Below are 22,422 nucleotides of genomic sequence, written 5' to 3' on the forward strand. Positions count from 1 at the left end.
ATGGTTGATGTGATCCAAAAAGAAAAAGAGCCGATCAGGCGTAACCAGTTAGCAGTCATGTGGTAGTAATGCTCGTTCGGGTGTGTGTGTGTGTGTGTGGGGGGGGGGGGGGGGGGGGAATCAACAAGATTATGTCTCACTCTGTCTTTCTGCAGTAGCTCAGTAGTCACAGTCTGGTCTGGATCATCTGATCAAAACGATGAAAGGAAAGTAATAGAATACGAGATTTATTTTATCTACATGTATGTGGACTTTTACATGTGAGCCCTGTTGTCCGCTGAGGATAAACAGTAAAGGTGGTTGATTAGGTTAGTGTGAGGGGTTCCCTTTCACGTTTACGTCCTGCTCTGTTTATAGCTAGTTTTAATCTTGTTTTGGTTCAATTCTGTGCCCCCTCCTACATTTGATTCCTCCCAGAGGCTCATGGGAAGGGACTGTCCTGATCTGACTCACCTTTCCAAAACAAACCCTTTTATTGGTGATTATTGAACTTAGAAATAAAGGAGACTTGTGTTTACCTGCACTGAAGGAGGAGCAGATCATTTGGACTCCAGGTCTGGATCGCTCTGTGAATTTACTGGGCCTTTGACTGAACACACACACACACACACAAAACAGAAGCAAAATACATAATAAAATACCATTATGGCCAAATATAAGTGATCAAAAATAAGATAGATTTCACAATTGTATTAATTTCACTTGGTAACGGACAAAAGTAATGACATGCTGGCAGGATCCATGATGCAAAATGTGTGAAAGTGGAGCTTTGTGTGTTTTTCTCACCCGAACTTGAGAGTGTGAGCGTCCCACTGCCAGAAGCAGATGGTGCCGTCGGCGCCGGTGGAGGACAGGTAGCGCTTGGAGCCACTACAGAGGGGAGAAAACTGCAAACATAACCAATTAGAGGTTACAGCTGGAAATGGCGAGCAACTCAATCAAGTATCTAAAACTCTTAGATCAGAATAGGTGAACAGATGAAAGGGTAGCAAAACGTTCAGGTGATTGGTCTAGATAGGGTGCAAAATATGCAGGTGCAAAATATTTAAAAAAAATCATCATTTGGTGAAGTTTGGGAAATTTCTAACCTTGCGCTGCAAGATGAAATCTCACGAGATTTGGAGAATTCCAAATCTCGTGAGATTTCATCTTGTACCGCTCCAGTTTTTTTTTCTTCAACCTTTATTTTACCTGGAAAAATGTTTGAGAACATGTTCTCATTTACAAACATGACCTTGCCAAGAGGTCTTAGAAGGAAGTAGAAACAATAAATAAAACAAAATAATAATAATAATTTAAAAAATACAGATAAGCACATAACAGATCAGACATAATAGGTTATCAACAGGCATTAGAAAATGTTGAATCTGGGTCTGAAAAATAAAAGAACATACACACATGCATGCAGGAGAACCATGCCATCATACAGTTAACTGAATGTGTGTCTATGTAAATAACTGTGATCTGGGTGATCAACAAGAGCAGCAGTCATTTATAATTTGGAGAAGTTTACATCTAAAGGTAGTAATGGGTGTCAAAGTTGCAAGTTTAAGGGTGTTTTGTAAATTGTTCCAGTCATATGTTGCTGCAAAGTGGAAGGATTTGCAGCCAAAGCCTGTAGAGGTGTTGGGGATGATGAGCTTAATATATTTACTAGACCTACTGTGATATTTATTATGGGTGAGGTGAAGAAGCGAGGACAGATAGAGAGGTGTCTTGCCTAAAATTGTCTCGTAGACAAAGAGAAACCAGGGCTGGAGTCTCCGGGTGCGAAGGGAGGGCCAGCCCACCAGTTTATAAAGATCACAGTGGTGAGTGTGGATGGGGGCAGTTCAAACCTTCTGACTTCCAGCCTAAAATGGGCCGGACCAATCGCGTGTCAGTACTGTGCTCTAGGATGGGACTTAGTTTTCACGATAGCCTCAAGCGCCCGGCTAAGCAACACAAACCTGGCCGCGCCGGTTGGCGCTAACAGCAAACAATAGTCACAAAGGTAATTTGGGGTCCATGGCCAAAAATGGTCGCGGTCAGACGTCTTAAATTTGTTAAAACATTTGTAACAGAAAATTTCCTAAAAATCCATTCAGATGTATTTGTACATGTCTACAGTTACAGGTATAATTGTTATTTTGACAATAAGTTACGTGTAGTTTAACATTTAGCATGTTGTGAATCAGTTGTAAGTGTACATCCACGACTAGGTGACTTCATGTGCATGCTAAAGACGTCGCTCCACTGGAATAGCATCTACCTTACAGGTTCCAGGTTCAAATCCAGGCAAGGACATATGAGCTTTCTATTCAGATGGCATCCGGAAATGTTTGTTTATTCCACTAATGGTATTTTGTTACAGTAATGATATATTTAATTTTACAGTAATACGGTAATAAGAAGCCTAAATTTTTGTTGTTAACGTCCAAATGAGATGATGTCACGGCCAGAAAAGACGTCGGTTCTTGGAGCTATGTTTCAACCATGACTGAAAGTCACGGGCCTGACCATCATTTTAACTTTTAAATCTCACACACACACGAGTGACAAAAACAACGCAGCATGGAGAACAAAACTCTGTCTCCAACCACCTCTCAGGCAGCCTGCACTCCCAAGCTCTCCATGTCACCAGAAGACAACCCAGTAAAAGCAGTGTTCTACAAAACGGAAAGCCTGTCGTCTTTATTGTGTTACAGAACCAATTCAGCACATTTTTTGGGGTATTTGAGATTTTCTGGTTTCTATTAATCACGCAACAGAAAAATAATCATTAGATTAATCGTCTAATTAGTTATTAGGATAGTCGAGTATTCGATAAAATAATGGCCCGAATAGTCCTCCATACCTGCAGTGAGGTGATGGAGGCTGCGTGTCCCTCCAGGACAGCCAAAGGGGCGCAGGTTTGCAAGCACCACACCCGGATGGTTTTGTCGCAGGAGCCGGCGGCGATCATTGTGTTCTCATAGCTGACAGCCATGTCGGAAATCTCTGCGGCGTGTCCGCGCAGAGTCGCCAGCAGGCGGCCATCGTCGGTACCCCAGATCTTCACCAGACAGTCGTCAGAGCCCTGGGAAGGACAGAGAGGAACAATATGAAACCAGTTAAACCAACTAAACCTGAGAGCTCCACAGGTTCGGACCAATAACAGAGAATTTAACAGAGGAGGGAACGAGATCGGAAAAAAAATGGACTCATTTACATTTCACAAGACGGTGGGTCCATTAGCACGCTTGCTAAAATGATGATTATTGGTGAGTAAACACTTCAGATGGCTTAAAGGGGTGTTCAATGGGTTTGTCAAATTGGGACTAAATAATATCAAACAGAGGGAAAGGGCTGCTCTAGAATAAAGTTAAACATCTGTAAAGGATGAAAGAGCCAAGGGAAACGAATGTTTGTCATCTTCTACTGAAGGGATGTTTGCCCTTCGTGGAAGAAAATGTATCCTGGTCGGTGAGGACGGTAAACACTTCATCGGTAATAAACCTTCTCAAACATCTGATGCGTTTCTGATTGAATAAAACCGAGCAGAGCTCTGAGGCTGATGCAGATGTCTGAAGACGTCTCACTGGTGGCAGAAACTGCTGACATTTCCCGCTAAAGGCCAAGATCAGACAAGCGGACTTCTTCGGTGGCGTCCGGCACAACAGCAAAAATAAAAACAGTGCTGAAGGAAATTGAATAAAACGATAATGCAGCTTTTAAAACTGCGTGATTCAGCCTGCAGCACGTTCCTACAACATTCCTGGAGATCAAGAGCTCACTGCAGACATGAAAGTCTCCTTTAGGGGACGCAGCTGAGGACGTCTGGCTGCGGTCCATCTCACTGGGGGGTTAAAATGTTTTGGGATCTCTAAATAGTACTCAAAACGCAACAGGAAGACACCCCCCCCCCCCCCCCAACACACACACACAAGTCTGTAAAAGCACAATTTAGGAAAAAAATGAACGATCTTTATGATTCAAACAAAACAACATTATGCTTCTGTTTGATTGACAGAATGCATTATGTGTAGTGGGGCTGCACAATATATCGCAAATATGTCGTTATCCAGATATCAGCATGCGCAATACGCATGTCGCAAAGAACAGATAAATATCGCAACGAATGGTCAGCTCAAATGTTTGCTACACATAACGCATTCTGTCCAACAGAAGCACGACGTTTCTTTAACAAATCAAATAAAGCTCTTTACCCATTTGGTCAATTGGGTGGGTTCTCATAGGTTAGATGCCCGCCCCCGACACTTAATTTTGATGGTTAGCAAACACCTGCGTTAGCTTTGATCTGCTGATTCTGCTTTTCCCGGGATCCACCGATTGCCTTTTCTTGTTCATTTTCTTTTTTCCTTTCGTCACATCTTTTTTATGAATTTTTTTTTGTCTTTGATCATTTTTTGTTCCGGAGTGAAGTTTTTATTTCTCGCAAGTAATATCGTTATCGCAATCTTAATCATTGTTATCGCATATCGCGGGTTTTCCTAATGTCGTGCAGCCCTAATGTGTAGCAAACATTTGAGCCGACCATTCATTGCGATATGCATATTGCGCATGCTGATATCGCGATAACAATACATTTGAGATATATTGTGCAGCCGCTCTTTGAAACATGGATTATGTGATCCCGAGTCCAGCTGGAGTTTCTGTGTTGTGCTATTCTGGATTTAATAAACCATGATCTTACCATAAATACCAAGAATATTAAAACTATTTATTTTAATAAGATCTGATCTGATTCCCATAAAAATAGATGTTTGTGATTTTATGTGGAAGTGTGTTGCTCATATTTTAGACGTCAGCAGACCAGAGTGGCAGCAGAGCCGTTACTTTTACGCCGACTGACCCAAAGCACAAAGTGTTTTAAGACAAATTATGACTCGGAACAAATTATCTCCCTAAATGATTTTTTACAAAGACAAACAGCAGTGATTTTATCTGCTGTCGCCCCACAGACTCGTCCTCATGCGCCACGTTCAAACATCTGATTTCTGAGCTCCGTTACCCAAATAAATCAGGCTTCCAGTGAACCGACTGTTTAAGTCATACGACATGAGCTGCATGCGATGACCAGAGTGAACGTTTCTGCTGCTGCTGCTGCACACAATCCTTCAATCAACACGGAGCTGCAGCAAAGCCCGAGCAGGACTGAAGAGATCCAAAAATAGGCAAATAAATATATAAATAAACCTCGTCTTGTGATGAAAAGGGACAGCAGGAGAATAATGAACAGAGAAAGAGAGCGAAGAGGGAGGTGGAAGTAAAAGAGAAAAGAAGAATTTTAATTCCGGCACTTAGCCAGTCCCTCAGAGGAAACGTTTCCTCACGTTACGACGGGAAACAGCAAGTAGGAGAGAAAGGAGCAGCAACAGGACGATGGAAACAGAGTCCATCTACGCCTGCTCCCATCTCAGCGGAGATCCACTTTTAGTGATTTAAGATGCTGAAATGGTGTCAAACAGCAAACACGTAGGTTTCTAAAAACACACACAAAGAACACCTACAGGCTAAAGTTCAGCTTCCTCCTTCTCTTAAACTAAAACACAATTATTTCCCCAAAATTGTGACTCACTGAGAACCGTAATTAGCTCCCAGCAGGGCTGTAACAGGTGTTTTCACCTTTAGATACCTCGAAATGACCAAAAACAGGCTGCTTCAACAGCACTGGGGTCAAAACATGCGGCTCTTACTGTGAAGATGCGCCGCCCCGTCCGGTCGAAGGTCACACAGTACACAGACGACAGATGTCCCAGGATCCTCTTGTGCATCTTCATGTGTTGGTACACGGCTGTGGGCACCAGCTGCCGCAGGCGGTAGGAGCCGTTCAGTCGGCGGCTGAAACACGTCTCAACTGGACGCAGGAATTATATAAATAAACAATCATACAGCAGGAGGGCTTTATATCCAAGTCGGTTATCCGTTACCGATATTGGGAGGGCTGCCATAAATGATGGGCGGCTCCGGAGGTCGTCCACAGTGCAGCGCGGCCAGCGCCGAACCCTTCCACACCACATGTTTGCAGCCTGGAAGAAGAAGATGAGAATGATGAACGACTTTGTCTGCGAACATGAATTCAACCAGCTCCCGTGTTCATCCACTCACTCTTGCTGGTGCGGAGGAGGTTCTGGCGGCCGGCTCCCAAAAGGCTGGTGAGTCCGGGAACGCTGGCTGGGACATCCCCCTCCAGCAGCGGGCAGACCCTGGAGCACACCTGCAACAGGTGGTCAGGGGAGATGTGTCTGTAGAGCTTCACCTGGACGGAAACACACACACACACACACACACACACAAATAAGTCTGAAATATTCTCAGTTTCTCTCTTTTAAATCTACTTTATAAACATATAAACATCTTAATTATAGAAGCTTGAAAAACATGATATTTACAGGACAACTGCTAGGTTAGTGCAAAAAAGCTCACATTTATTTTGATTGAATAAAAAAACTTTACTTTGAAAAGCCTCTTTATTAGTCATTTTAGATCAGATTAGTGCTGGGCAATAAAACAAGTTGTCGTTATCAAAATTTCAAACTCTAATCGATATAATTTTCCCATGTCAATAAATTCAGTAATGTAAAAATGGAAAGATGCGTGTCGGTTGGCGACGTTTATTTCCCTTTAAGAAGCTGTACCACCTCAAGTCACATGACAACGTGACTCAACGTAATACACATATCGTGAGGCGGGTGAGTACTCGCTCTCACTAAACATCTCCGAGTGTGTTTGCAGGAGAGGGAGTGGCAGCTGCACCAGATCAGCTGATTAGCTGGTCGACTACTTAAGGAGATGGTGAACACAGCTCGACGCCGGATGATTACTACGACTCGGTAGTTCCCAGCCTTCGCTCTAGTCCTCAGGGTTTCTCTTGGAAATACTCTAGTGTGTTTTTTGATCTTGTGATTTTTGTATATTTGGCCTACCCACCTCAGGTTCTCTGCACACCTGGAATTACTCGCTCAACTCCCATAGGACTCCTGGACCCCTCGCTCAGTCACGTTCATCATCATCCTTTCTGACCGACCTGCTCTCTCTCGACCCAACGTTCCCTCTCCAGCTCTGAACATCTCCCCTCTGGATCCACCCCGGCTCTCAAGCTCCCCTCATTTCCCAAACCCAATCCTCCTCCGTAAGTCTCCTCTCAGCATGTCCTGCCTAGACTGTTCTCCCAGGACTCACCTCTGGTTTACTCTCCCTCCAGACGCTGTTTCCCGTTCTCCTGATCCGCTGGAATTCCCAGCGCGTCCTCAGTTCTTATTATTAAATAAAATCATGTTATTTTTTCCATCAATCTGTGTACGGGTTCGTGATTCTGCATGTCTTGGGTTAGACATCCGGCCAAACCGCTAACCCTGCAGATACAATCCTCACAGATCTCACCCACAGGCTCATCCAACAGGAGCAGACTCTACCACTGCTCATGGAGCAAATTGCCACTGCAAACAACCAATACCAACAACTGGAGGCTCTGGTTCAGCAGATACACGAAGGGTTGTCCCAACATCAACAACCCTCTCCGTCAGCGGAACCCTTGTTAGCCACTCCAGCAGCACCCGTTTCCCCCGGTCCGGAAGTCACTGGTCCTGCGGATGTCACCCACTTCCGTCTCGCAGCATCTCCGCCATCAGTTATGTTCAGCGGTGAGTTTGATGACTGTCACAGTTTTCTACTCCAATGCAGACTTGCTTTTGAGTGCTCACCTGGAGCTTTTTCCTCCGATAACGTCAAGTTTTCATATGGTTGGTCTCCTGAGAGGAAAAGCTCTAAAATGGGCTGAAGCTAAAAGCCACTGTGATACATTTTTAACTGGTTCCTATGACGATTTTTTATTGGACTTCAAATTAACCTTTTGGAACTGTTGAGTCTTTGTCGGACATTAGGAAAAGACTTTGGACCCTGTCACAGGGAAAAAGATCCGTGGCAGACATGGCTTTGGATTTTCGTATCTTAGCAGCGAGGACATAATGGAATGAAGACGCCTTAATCACTGTTTTCACAGAAGCTCTAAACGAACGGGTCCGGAACCAACTGACGTTTTGCCCCGAGCCCCGATCCTTGGAGGAGCTTATTTGTTTGGCCATATCAATAGACAAGAGACACCAGGAGCTGAGAGCGAGCCCCAGGTCTAGTTCACCACCCACTCAAGATCAGTTACTTGGCACTAACAGTCGTTCCTCAGCAAATACCCCTTCAACAGAGGAACCTATGCAGATGGGAAGGACTCGCCTCATGCAGGAAGAGAGACATTGTATAAAGTCAGGTTTGTGCATGTACTGTGGGTAGTCTGGACATTTTGCTAGAAACTGCCCCCTACTGTTAAAATGCAGAGCCCACCAGTAAAACCGGGACTATTGGTGGGCAGCAATTCAGATCCTGCAAGTTCCCGGTGTTCTCTTCCGTGCACTGCGTTTTTTAACTCTGAGCAGATTCAACTCAAAGCCCTCCTGGACTCTGGCTGTGAGCAGTCCATGCTGGATCCCAGCCTGGTGGAAAGATGGAAAATACCCACCACTCGTTTAACTACACCTCTCTCTGTGTCCTCTCGACGATCGGAACCTCTCCACCATTACTCATCGTACTATTCCGTCTAAAGGTATCAGGTAACCACACTGAATCCCTGGCCTTTTACGTTTATCCTTCTCCTCAGTCTCCATTCGTGCTTGGACATTCCCGGCTGGTCCTCCACAACCCACAGATAGACTGGAGAAGAAACACGATTGATGGCTGGAGTCCAGAATGCTCTGAACGTTGCTTCCGCTTGGCCTCTCCGACTCTCTCCGGTCCCACAACCCTTCCTGTGGAGAACATCGATCTCTCTATAGTTCCTCCCACCTACCATGATCTGAAACAGGTTTTTAGTAAGGACCGTGCATCATCTTTACCACCACACAGACCTTTTGACTGCTGTATTGATCTGTTGCCAGGAGCTCCCCTTCCTTCCAGCCGATTATATCATCTCTCCAAGCCAGAGGAAGAAAGTATGGAGATACATCCAGGATTCCCTGGCTGCTGGTACCATACGACCATCCTTGTCACCTCTGGGAGCTGGTTTCTTTTTTGTTCCAAAGAAGGAAGGGACTCTCAGGCCTTGTATTGATTACAGGGGTTTGAATCAGATCACAGTAAAAAACAAGCATCCTTTGCCATTACTCACCTCCACGTTTGAACCTATCCAGGATGCTACCATTTTCAGTCAATTGGATCTCAGGAATGCTTATCATCTGGTATGGATCAGACAAGGGGATGAGTGGAAAATGGCTTTTAAGACCCCCTTTGGATATTTTGAGTAATGCCCTTTGGATTAACGAACGCCCCAGCAGTTCTTCAGTCACTTGTAAACTCGGGTTTTGGGAGATTACCTCAATAAGTTTGTGACGGTTTACCTGGACAACATTTTAATATTTTCTAAGACTTTGAGCCAACACATCAATCATGTTTGTGCTGTATTTCAGCATTTATTAGAGAACAGACGTTATGTCAACGCAGAAAAGTGTGTTTTTCACGTCCCCACTGTCAGGTTCCATGGATTCATAATAGAGAGCAGGCGGTTGAAGGCAGATCCAGAAAAGGTGCAAGCAGTCACCGACTGGCCCACACCAACCACCCAAAAACAGTTACAGAGGTTCCTGGGGTTTGCAAATTTCTACCGCTGATTCATCAGAAATTACAGTCAAACCGCCGCCCCATTGACTAACCTCACCTCTGTCAATAAGCCTTTCATCTGGTCCCCTCAAGCAGACGCAGCTTTCCAGGCTCTCAAGAGGAGGTTCACCAACGCTCCCGCGCTTCATCGACCAGATCCCCAGCAGCAGTTTACTCTCGAGGTGGATGCCTCCGACACAGGGGTTGGAGTGGTACTGTCCCAGGTATCTCCCTCTGATCATCGACTCCACCCATGTGCTTTTGTCTCCCGACAATTAACGCCAGCTGAGAGCCGGTACGACGTCGGGGACAGGGAGCTGCTCGCTGTTAAGCTCGCCATCGAGGAGTGGCGACATTGGTTGGAGGGAGCGGGGAAGCCATTCATCATTTGGACGGACCACAAAAACCTGGTTTATCTGAAGGAGGCAATAAGACTCAACCCTCGTCAATACAGGTGGTCTTTGTTTTTCTCTAATTTCCAAATCTCCTATCGCCCAGGTTCGAAAAATACCAAGCCCGACGCCCTGTCCAGACAGTATGCTCCCGACCAAGAGGCTGAACCCTCCACCATCCTTCGCCCTGCATGTATAGTGGGAGGAGTCACCTGGGACATAAGGGGCCAGGTGTTGGAGGCCCACAAGAATGACCCCAGTCCCGGTCATGGTCCCCCAGGCAGACTGTATGTACCACAAGTCGTTAGGAGTAAGGTGATCCACTGGGCTCATACTGGCAAGTTTTCCCTTCACCCTGGAGTGGGATGCACCATGCTCTGACTTCCAGCCTGAGATGGGGTGAGTACTTGCTCACTAAACATCTCTGAGTGTGTTTGCAGGAGAGGGAGTGGCAGCTGCACCAGATCAGCTGATTAGCTGGTCGACTACTTAAGGAGATGGTGAACACAGCTTGACGCCGGATGATTACTACGACTCGGTAGTTTCCAGCCTTCGCTCGTCCTCAGGTTTTCTCTTAGAAATACTCTAGTGCGTTTTTTTTATCTTGTGATTTTGGCCTACCCACCTCAGGTTCTCTGCACACCTGGAATTACTCGCTCTAACTCCCATAGGACTCCTGGACCACTCGCTCAGTCACGTTCATCATCATTCCTCTGACCAACTTGCTCTCTGTCTCGACCCAATGCACCCTCTCCAGCTCTGAACATCTCCCCTCTGGATCCACCCTGGCTCTCAAGCTCCCCTCATTTCCCAAACCCAATCCTCCTCCGAAAGTCTCCTCTCAGCATATCCTGCCTAGACTGTTCTCCCAGGACCCACCTCTGGTTTGCTCTCCCTCCAGACGCTGTTTCCCATTCTCCTGATCCGCTGGAATTCCCAGCGCGTCCTCAGTTCTCATTATTAAATAAAATCATGTTATTTTTTCCATCAATCTGTGTACGGGCTCTTGATTCTGCATGTCTTGGGTTAGACACCTTCCCCAAACCATGACACATGACAGCCCATTGTTTTTGTACATTTTATGTAGTTATCGTCCATTTATCGTTATCCAGGTGAAATCCTAAATATACCGTCATATTGATTTTAGGCAATATCGCTCAGCCCTAGATCAGATCCATTGGATCTGACAGAGGTTTGAAAAGAGGAAATTGCCTTTTATTTGACTGAATTTATGTATTCTGAAAATAAATAAATAAATAAATAAAAGCTGACTTGAATGATAAAAAAAAGGTAAAAAATATTCCGTTGAAGGCTAAATCTGTGGATTCAGAAAACATCTGTGTTAATTCAGACCAAACTAAATGATTGAAGTCGTCGTCGTCGCCGTCTTCCTCCGCTTATCCGGGTCCAGGTCGCCGGGGCATCCCAACTAGGGAGCTCCAGACCATCCTCTCCCCGGCCACCTCCACCAACTCCTCCGGCAGGACCCCAATGCGTTCCCGGACCTGATTGGAGATGTAACCTCTCCAACGGGTCCTGGGTCGACCTGGGGGCCTCCTGCCGGCAGGACATGCCCGAAACACCTCCCCAGGGAGGCGTCCAGGAGGCATCCTGACCAGATGCCCAAACCACCTCAACTGACTCCTTTCGATCCGGAGGAGCAGCGGTTCTACTCCGAGTCCCTCCTGAATGTCCGAGCTCCTCACCCTATCTCTAAGGCTGAGCCCAGCCACCCTACGGAGGAAACTCATTTCGGCCGCTTGTATCTGCTATCTCGTTCTTTCGGTCATTACCCAAAGCTCATGACCATAGGTGAGGATTGGGACGTAGATTGACCGGTAAATCGAGAACCTGGCTTTCTGGCTCAGCTCCCTCTTCACCACGACAGACCGGCTCAGCGTCCGCATCACTGCAGATGCCGTACCAATCCGCCTGTCAATCTCCCGATCCCTCCTACCCTCACTCGTGAACAAGACCCCAAGACGCTTAAACTCCTCCACTTGAGGTAGGACCTCTCTCCCGACCCGGAGTTGTTAAGCCACCCTTTTCCGGTCGAGAACCGTGGTCTCAGATTAGGAGGTGCTGATCCTCATCACAGCCGCTTCACACTCGGCCGCGAACCTACTCAGCAAGAGCTGAAGGTCAGAGCTGGATGAAGCTAGGAGGACCACATCATCCACAAAAAGCAGAGACGAGATTCTCCTGCCACCAAACTCGACACACTCCACAAAAATTGGTTTTATTTATATGTGATAGAAAACATTTCTATCCAGCAGCTGTTCCAGTGTTTGTGATCGTGTCTTTGTGTGTTTTAACCCATTATTTGCTCATTCTGAGGCGTGATTGCAGCTTAACACAAGTTTGTGAGCATTTTCCTAAATAATCATACCACCATCTGAGTGTGATTAGCTAAAGGAGCTGAAAACGTTAGTTTTCCTTTTGTGTTCCACAGCAGAAACCGACTCGATGCCTTCTCGTTTTTGTTTTATAGCAAACTTTAACTGTAAAAGCTTCAGTCAGTTCGTCCTTCTTTATGCAACGTGACTCGTGTGTGTGACTATATCAAAGAGCTGAAACCATCCATGCCTGCAGTATGTGTGGCTAAGTTCACAAAAACAAGCAGCGTCACTGTCAACAGGAGGCACTAATAATAGTTTAATCAAGGATTTGGTTTTCTATATCTGGGTCTGCAACCTTTACAATTCAAATAGACGTTTTCCTCCTCAGCACACCTAAATATCTGTTACTGGACCTTCTGGGAAAACAACAACGAATATTCATGTGAGATAATTACAGTTTTCCAGGACATTTTCAGCTGCTACAGTACGAGTCAAGTTATCACAACTAGGGCTGGGCGATATCCCAATATAATTATCATATCGGGATATCTTTTGAAACAGATACGGTATTGTACCTATACCGTTATCGATATTATAGTTGTGCAAAGATTGTTGTCTTTGACAATGCCACCTGCTTTCCTCTACTTGCAATCAAACAACCAAAATAGAAAATATTCTCTCCTTTTGTTCAGACACTGCTATTTTATGTGCTGATCAGTTTAAAAGTTCAAACTCTCACAGTCAAGCTGTATTTGCCATCAGTCAACAACTTTAGAAAATGTAAATGTTATTTAACTTGGCCCGGTAAGACTACCTGTTACTCAACGCTGTCTAGAACCTGTCGCCATCTTAGCTACGGCTCTACTAAAACCAGAAGTGTTTTTTTGCGCAAAAGGCATGAGTGATGACATGCCCACAGCTCTCCGCTGCTCCTCTGTCGCTCAACAGAGGGAGAAAAACCTCTCACTCGATATACTGCGATACAGCAACATTCTTGAACTGAAAGTCTCTAGTTTTAGCCCTTCTTCGGAGAAATAAATCCTTACTTGGGTCTGAAAAATCCGTAAATGTAGCAACAAAGACAGAAGTAAACACTGTTTGATTGGTTGGTAGCGTCACGTGCAGGAGTTAAAGCAGACGAGTGCTACAACCAAATATTGCCCATTGAAGGCTGCTGAAAACAGACATCCATGCATACAACGTTTAACCAGTTTGTGTTCATCAACAAGGAGGGAAAATTATTTTCTAGAACTCCAACATTTCTAGGATATTTTACTTTTTTCCCATTTTCCATGACAGAAAAATTGGTCCATCGTTTTCTAGGTTTTCCAAGATGCGTGGGAACCCTGGGGCTCGAGGTCGACCGATATTGGTTTTTGTATCGTCGATACCGATATGTAAAAGGCATGGTCAGTCGATGGCCGATATGTAATACAGATTTTTATGGGCTGATTTTCATGGTCAATATTTAGATGTTTCCCATCTTATTTTCATGCAAAAAATGTCATTAATAACTCGGAACGCACCGATATGAATTGTTCGGGCAGACATCGATATCCGATATTAATATCACTGTTATGGCTAATATTTGCAGATACCAACATATATACATATATATATATATATATATAAAGTCATGCGGGACATGTAAACGTCTGTATGAATTATAAATAACATCATTGTTACACATGCTATATTTGCTCAATCTCCCAAAAAACAACAACACCCATTTAACTAAGAGGTTTTAGCTGATTTCCAAGTGCTTTTTTAAAATAAAATGAAGAATAAAATGGAAATTACTCAATAAACACAATTATCATCAACTCTTCAATCACACAGAAGGAAATGTGATGTTATTAACCGAACTCCCTCTAAGCTCCTATGAAACTGTAGCTAATTATAATATAAAGCTGAGCCGTTTTAAGTCATCTTGACTCCAAAGGTTAATCAGTTCAGTAATGATTAGTTCTGTCTGGACCATCCATGATAAACAAAGATCACTCCAGTAGGTGATGAGGGTGTTTTAAACAAAGATCTCATGTGATCAGAGTGATCTGCGACAGCTCTGACTCAACAAGAGTTCAGTCAGCAGAGGTAAAACGACAGATCGGATTTTCTCCCTTTCATTCGGCGCTAATCTGCTGGTGCGGGTTCATCAGCTTTTAATTATTTTTTTCATTTATTAACTTTGAACATTTGTGGTTCTGGAAATAAAAATGGGTCCAGTCGATTATTTTTTCACTTCTGCAGGAACACAAAACAAACAAGATGACATAACAAGGTCACCGGTGTCAGCATCTGTTACTGGGGCCTTATTTAAAAATAAACGGTGCCTTTAAAAAAGAAAAAACAGGATTCTGATTTCAGCCCAGAAACACTCAAAGTGACACTAAAACAACAACCTTATTATTACAGGATTCAAAAATACAAATGGTAATAAATCAGAAAATGTGCCTTCAGAGCAGCAGTGAGCAGGGGGTGTGGCATGCAACATAAAACACACACACATGCCTGTATAAACAGTGTGTGTCACCGCTTCCATGGAGGAGGGAATACTCCCGCACGGTCTGCTTCTGAACACACACACACACACACACACACACACACACACGCACACGCACACGCACACTGGACAAACTACTGGCTGACGGGGAGAAACAGCAGCTGTTTTAGAAATTTTCTTTTATGCATCATAAAAAAACATCAAAACATCTAAATAAGTCTAACTTACACACTTAATCAAAACACATTCATCTTTAAAACGTCTTTTTCTGAGCAGCAATAACACTTATTGTCTCTCGTTGTGAAGCGCGCGCACACACACACACACACACACACACACACACACACACACACACACACACACACACAATTAGTGGCCCTTTAATTGCTCTTCCTTGCTGCCTCTGAGTCCTGATCAGTGTTTTCCAGCACATATCAAAGCACAAGCCTCTCTCAGGTGCATATCAGCAGATCCAAGATCAGCGCCAAGTAAAACATGAGCGCATCCACAAACTGGCTGCACAGATATCCACTAGCCAGCACATGGTAGCAGCTTCCCATATATTTTAATAATAATACATTGTATTTGTAATGCACTTTACATTTCATTGAAAACTCAATGCGCTACAGCTGAATTAGTCATCTAACACTTCCTAAGAATATGAAAATATGTCTTACATGAGAAATAATTATCTTATAGGTGGATTTATGTTCATTAAAATTCAAGAAAAGCCCTAAAAGAGAGATTTATTATTAATTAATCACAAATCGGGTTTAAAAAGAAAAATATCCACATATATAATGTTGCACTTGTGATCCTGATCAGATATTTATGCTAAATGTAAAAAGAATAATGCATCTAATTAATCAGCCTTAATTAATTACGCACGATTAATATTGTTAATTACGACAATATGAATGAAGTCAGCGTTTGTTCCTCATTCTGCCCAACCCCCTTCTGTAGGGGAGTACACATCTGCTGAGAATTACATAAAATCACGCGTTTCCTCTTAGAAATAAAGGTCCCGTTTCCATTTGGTCAGCTTATTAAACCGCGTTCCGTTTGATTTTTATGATCTTACAGGAGAAATTAAGCACAATGGAGAGGAGCGGCCGGCTGAGCGGATCAGGATGGGAGGAGGGAGAGGAGGGACGAGGCAGGAAGAGAAAAAAAAATAAACGCAGTCAAGCTGGAAGACAGTAATTTTTAAACATCTCTATTTACAAGCTGTTCCAAGCTTCCATGCGTCCTGGATGGGTTGTTTGTGGATCCGAGAGAGAAACCCACAAAAAATTATAAAGACCCATTTAAATAATCTCTCCACGTGTTACTGTTTTGTAATAATATTTAAATAAAGCTTGTAAAATCACTAAAAACACGAGTCTGGAAGCTTGTAAAGAGTCTGAAAGACACGAGGACGACACATCTTCTCCACGCCCCCATCCGTGCGTAAAGCGCCGTTTTTACACCAGCCCCGTTTGTTTACATGATAATTAGCGCTTGTATTCCACTATAATAACTCAGTTACCTCTCGGATTCATCTGATCTGCCTTCGTAAAACTGCATCAGGAAAAATAATCCACAGAAGAAATCTGCCGTCCGAAAAAAATGGGAGTCCAGAAGAAGCAGGAAGCAGCTGAACGCCGCGCGCGAGCAGCTCTGTTCCATGTGCTGATCTTAAAACCCTAAAAAAAAGTCCTGATTTCTAACTCTTTGCCCCGTTTGTGTTTTCAGTACAAATTGTGGTTGTTGCAGGACAAGAGCGCCTCCATCTCTCTGCGGCTCCGTGGCGCAGGGAGTCCCTCCTCCGGCTCCTGGCGCTCCTACACCACAACACTCATGACGTATCAACATTTCACTCTATTTTACAACAATTTGCAGCTTTTGGACCAAACTCTGACACCAGGTCAGCACAAGACCTCCTTATTGCTGCACAACAGCCCCAGCCTGCAACCAAACCCGCCATGCAGCTCCTCTTTTGGAGCTTCTTTTGCTTCACCACCTGATTTAAAAATTGCGGGAAATTCAATTTTTATTTTGCTCTCTAAAAACTTTTTCCTCAGTTATAGAGAGCTCCCTTACCAATGTTTCGTAGGTCCCCGGGTGTTCCTGCCCCGTCCAGTCCAGCCTTTTGGGCAGCAGCTGGGGTGGAAACACAGTGTGGACCGTGAACATCCAGCTCATCATTAACAGTGATGTTTTTGAGCAGTAAATGATAAATCCGAGTAACAACATCACAGTTACAGTGCAGAGAAGCATCTCTCCAGTAGTACTGACTGCTTACCTCCTTCTCCTCCACCTCCCTTATCAGGGTCTGAAAATAGGATAGAAATGCAAAATGACTCCTCGTGACAATCTCTGACATGTTCTAAATTACCCTAAAATACAAAAACACCAACCTCGGCTGCTTTTTGACACGGTCCAGCTTGTAGAAATCGGGCTATTAGGAAGTACAGTTCTGGTTTGGTTGGAGGGGGAGAAGAGGACGGGAGCTGCGTTAGAAGAGGGCACCGAGGAAATTTGGGGGATATTACAACAACCGTGACATATTTCCGTTCTCCTTTACTCACCAGAAGTCAACTGCGCCGTGTGTGTACTGTCTGAAGCCATTTTGGGGTTGTTTGGCAGGGCAGCGGCAGAGCTGGGTCTGTAGGTAGCTGCCCTGTAGCTGTCACTGTTTATCCACCAGGAAGAGGCAGTCTCCATTTAGCCTCGCTCACACAGAGTCCCGCCTGCTTGCAGTATCCCTCCGCCGAGCTGCAGCTAGCGCGCGCAGCCCGAATTAAGCCGGAAAACGAACTATTTTCTGTGGCAAATGACGAAAAGCTAAATTATTAATGCATACAATGAGTCTGAAAGCAAATTTCATTCGCGGTCGCTTTGCTGTGGGGACACGTTCAAGTAAACCCCCCTCCCCCCTCAAAAGAAAAAACCAAAGCGCAAACCCTCCGCGGAAGCATACAGACAGCGTGTCTCGCGCACGTCTCTGTCGAAAGAAGGAAGAAATGGCAGCCTGTTAAAGCAGAGGACACATTGCGGTAGCATGGCTAATATTTAGTAGTTAGCGTGCGTTTCACAAATAACGCCGTAATACTTTTGACATTAAACTATTTTTGTGGGTTACTCTAGTGTAAATCCTGCCCATTTAATCGACAGTCCTTTTAGTGTCCGCGGATGTAGACTGACGAGAGAGAGGATGGATAGGGGTTTACATTGGATAACGTAACCCCTTTTCATCGGTGTTTAGCTTTATAATGTTGGTCTGGTTAATACTTAGCTTCTCGTCTTGTTACGTAGTTTGTTGTAACACGACGTGTAACAAACACACCCACTCGCTGGGGAAGTCGTCCATTTCTCTTCCAAATTTTGCACGGCTGTAAAATGGGGGAAGGGTTGGAAAAAAGGGGGAATGCAGCTTAATGAATGAAAGCCAGCAATTTAATGACAATGGAGGCTTAATAGAGGACTGGCCATGGTGGGAGGCTATGGAAAAATTGGTTAAAAACACACACACACATACAAAGGCAGGCTCTGTAATGACCAGATAGGATTTTTAATGATTGTTATGTTGTTTTTGCAGAGTTTATTTGTCACATTTATTAAAGAGCAGTTCACTAAAAATAGTATATCCTTTTAGTGGTCATTAAAATTCTCAGATTTTTTTAGCTAAATTATAACATCCAGTAGATAATATAAAACAGTTCTTCACCATCTGCGTTTTATAACATCCTAAAACTACTAGTCAGCGTGTCTTAAAAAAACACTCAAATACACATTTTTCCTAACTTGTTATGTTATCTGCACATTTTAAAGAGATGCTCAAATCTACCAAAATAATGAAACATAATAAAGAAAGCTTGGCTATAGTGCAGTGGTGGACGTTTTTCTAAAGCTTATTGGATCAATCAAATTTGTTTTTACAATTGTGACTATTTATCAAAAGTAAATCTGCAAAAAGCGTCACTAATTCGATGTTAGTAGTAAGATGGATGGTAACAAGATGTCGGTCAAATTGTATTTCTTAATAACTTTTCATGATTAAATCAGCACAAAAGACTTTCTTACTAAAAATAAAACATACAAGTTAGAAACACAACCTAAATTTAAAAATACTCACTTTTCATGCCCTCAAAGTGCTCACGCACACTCACATAGAGCGAATAGACGTTCCCCATGGCAAAAGTATATAAAAGACTTCATAAACATGCTTGAGTAAAATATGGCGACACAAACATAAGAGGAATTTCTTTTTTTTTACAATGAATGTATCAATAAAGATTCAGCTAAAACTAATAAAATACATTAATTAAAAGCTAAGCTAAAAAGGTAGGTAGTTTCTTTAATGCCATCTATTTAATTTTTCATTATGTATTTTAAATTGCGATCAATCAGTAAATGTTTGCCCAAGTCCAGCTCAGTTCCTTGCATGGGCACCAGGGAATTAACAGTCATGTTTTTTAGACTTTATGTTGGAAATATTAAAATAAATGGCATGTAGCTCAGCGCAGCAGGCCTCTTTTAGAGCAGTGGTTCCCAAAGTTGTGGATCGTAACGTGGATCACTGTAAATCTAATACAACTGAAAATGTTGTCATTTCATTTTTATTATGCAATCATTCATTTATTTATTGTTGGTTTAACCAACCAGGGTCTTTGCTGTTGATGAAGCTGAAAAGGTTTAGTGAGAGAGTATAAATATAAAGTCATGTGTCCGCTGATGTTTGCCACCTTTCTAACTGGTTACCTGCATAGAGATGTGTAGTTACCGTCCAGCCCACTCCAGTCCTTGTCTCTACCTCTGTTTTTACTTGGTTCTGTTCTTTGTCTACTGCGATCATGTGTTTAGCTCAGCTATTATGGACGCCCATGTATTTTTTGTTAGTTTAATCTCTTGAGTTTTTGCAATTCTTTTGTCGGTTTTCTAGTTTATTTATTTACCGTTTCACTGGTCGTAGTTTCTGCAGAAGCTTTTGCTCATCTGTTCTTCACCTGCTAACCTTTAGTCCTCCTTGTATCAGTTTCTTCAATCAGTGCCGGATCACGCTGGGTTTTTTATTTGCTCACATGTTCATTTCATGTTTGTATTTGTACTTTTCTTGTTGCCATGTCAGCCATCTATCCATCGATCCATTATCATTCATTTATCCGGGGTCAGGTTATGGGGAACCTAAGCAGAGAAGCCCAGACTTTACCCTACCCAGCCACTTGGGCCAGCAACCGCCAGGGGAATCCCAAGGCACCTGGCTAACTGAGAAACATAGGCCTTCCAGCGTGTCCTGTGTCTTCCCTTGGGTCTCCTCCCAGTTGGACGAGCCTGGAAAACCTCACCAGGGAGGTGTCCACAAGGCATCCTAACCAGATGCCTGAGCCACCTCAACTGGCTCCTCTCAATGTAAAGGAGAAGCGAATCTACTCCGAGCCCCTCCCAGATGGCCGAGCTTCTTACCTTTCCTCGTGAAAGTAGGATTCGAAGTTTGCTGAATTTACAGCCACTTCATCTCTGCTCTTCTTTGTGTCTGGTTTGATGAAGTAAATTTGGTGAGGCACACTTGTAGTCCTGGACTTATTTTCATTCAAAACCTAAAATAACCTTTGCCCCCGTTAGAAAATAAGCGCTTTCTTAGTATCAAAATGTGTCTTTAAAATATGTGAAATCCATTTCACATAGCAAAGGCGATTAGAAAATGGCTTTTTTTTTTCTTCCAGGGACCCATGGTTCGGAAGCAGATGGTCATGACTTAGGCTCCCTACAGGTGAGGGTAGGAACGTAGATCGACGGTAAATCCAGAACTTTGCCTTTCGGCCCAGCTCTCTCTTCATCATGACAGACTGATAAACGCCTGCATCACTGTAGACGCAGCACCAATCCACTTATTAATCTCACGCTCCAGCTTTCCCTGACTTGAGAAGATCACCCCGAGATACTTGAACTCCTCCACTTGAGGCTGGACCTCATCCCTGACCCAGATAAGGCGTTTTACCCTTTTCCGACTGAAGACCATGGTCTCGGATTTAGAGGAGCTGATTCTCATCCCAGCTGTTTCACACTCGGCGGTGAACCACCCCAGCGAAAGCTGGAGATCACGGTCTGATGAACCCAACAGGACCACTTCATCTGCAAAAAGCAGAGACCTGATCCTTAGGCCACCAAAATGGATCTCCTCAACACCTTTGCAGCACCTAGAATGCCTGTTCATTAAAGTTATGAACAGAATCCATGGCAAAGGGCAGCCTCAGCGGAGTCCAACTCTCACCGTAAACAAGCCTGATTTACTGCCAGGAATGCGGACCACGCTCTGACACCGGTCATACAGGGTCAAACGACCCGTAATAAAGGGCCTGGTACCACCACCCCAGTCTGCCAGCCCAGTGGACCTGCCCCCGATATCCACTTGATGTTGCAGGGCTGGGCAACCAACACAGCTCTACAGCATCAAGAGCCTTAAGGAACTCTGGGCAGATCTCTGGAAGAGCTTTTTGACCGCCTCAGTGACCTCAGCATCAGAGATTGGAAAGTCCCATACTCTCTTCAGCTTGGCAGCATCCCTAACCACTGCTGTCCACCAGCTAAGGGAGAGCCTAGACGCTCTACATTAATCATGTTATTAATAAATGTTAATCTTCAGCCCAGTTCTCTGTTGTTTAGCATTTGGCTCTTTTTATAATTTTTTCATGATAAAAATGCTGCAAAAATAAAACCGCTGGCATTGAGCATCATCCGCTACAAACAGGTTTGTATCATAAAACAAAGTGTTATGAATGGCATCCTAACATTTATTTGCTCTACTGTAACTAAACCCTGTGTGATCTTTTTTATTCACTTTCTTTCATCTGTGAGAAAATTCCCATGCAGGCAGAACCTTCAAACACATTAGATCTGACCTTTGTGTGTAAACAGGAGGAAAGATCTTTTATATAGCGCGTCTCAAGATAAAAATCACGAGGTGCTTCACAAGAACAAAACAATTCAAATGTATATAAAGATTTTTAACCCTACCACTGTCTTTATGAGAGACCCCGTGAGGAAAGTTGACCATTGAGCAGGATTGGTGGTTTATCCCTTGAGGTCCACGAGGCAGGGGTGAGGTGGTGCTCACTCCTCACCCCTGCCATATGGACCCAAGGGATAAACCATCAACCCTGCTCAGTGGTCAACTTTCCTCACGGGGTCACACCCGTTAGGACAGTGGGAGGGTTAAAAGCTATGGTTAAAATGAGAAAAAAATGGTGATTAAAATGTAAAGAAAGGCAAAGAGCAAGAGAGGGAAATCAGTGGATCCTGGGAAAGGCGGAGTTGGTAGAAAGAGCAAAATGAGGAGAGGGTGGTGATGAAGGTCACGCCAGCTTGAACAAGTGAGTCAGATGTCAAAAAAAAAAAGTCCCTATGAATAAACTCAGCTAAGATTTACCAAAGCTTAGCTGATACAACCTCATGAGTAGAAGCAGCTCTACAGAAATGAAACTATTTATAATGCAAAGATAAAATCTATTAAAGGTCATAAAGCTGGTTGATTACTTGCTTTGGTATTAAAAAAATACAAAATAAATGTTCTTAAGTTTCT

General features: G+C 43.8%; 1 protein-coding gene across 1 annotated transcript in view; it reads right to left on the reverse strand.

Annotated features, from left to right (window-relative positions):
• The window catches only part of phip (pleckstrin homology domain interacting protein), a 46,037-nt gene extending 28,381 nt beyond the window's left edge, over window positions 1–17,656 (reverse strand). Inside the window, exons 1-10 of the mRNA XM_015948195.3 lie at window positions 17,432–17,656; window positions 17,261–17,319; window positions 17,146–17,175; window positions 16,944–17,003; window positions 6,091–6,241; window positions 5,913–6,011; window positions 5,679–5,839; window positions 2,837–3,058; window positions 787–887; window positions 519–589 (exon numbers count right to left, since the gene is read on the reverse strand). Coding sequence (XP_015803681.3) covers window positions 519–589; window positions 787–887; window positions 2,837–3,058; window positions 5,679–5,839; window positions 5,913–6,011; window positions 6,091–6,241; window positions 16,944–17,003; window positions 17,146–17,175; window positions 17,261–17,319; window positions 17,432–17,567 — 1,090 coding nt within the window. The 5' untranslated portion in view covers window positions 17,568–17,656. The remainder of the gene's footprint in view (window positions 1–518; window positions 590–786; window positions 888–2,836; window positions 3,059–5,678; window positions 5,840–5,912; window positions 6,012–6,090; window positions 6,242–16,943; window positions 17,004–17,145; window positions 17,176–17,260; window positions 17,320–17,431) is intronic.
• Between the last annotated feature and the right edge of the window lie 4,766 nt (window positions 17,657–22,422).

Source organism: Nothobranchius furzeri, chromosome 2, assembly GCF_043380555.1.
Source record: "Nothobranchius furzeri strain GRZ-AD chromosome 2, NfurGRZ-RIMD1, whole genome shotgun sequence".
NCBI classification, from domain to species: Eukaryota; Metazoa; Chordata; class Actinopteri; order Cyprinodontiformes; family Nothobranchiidae; genus Nothobranchius; species Nothobranchius furzeri.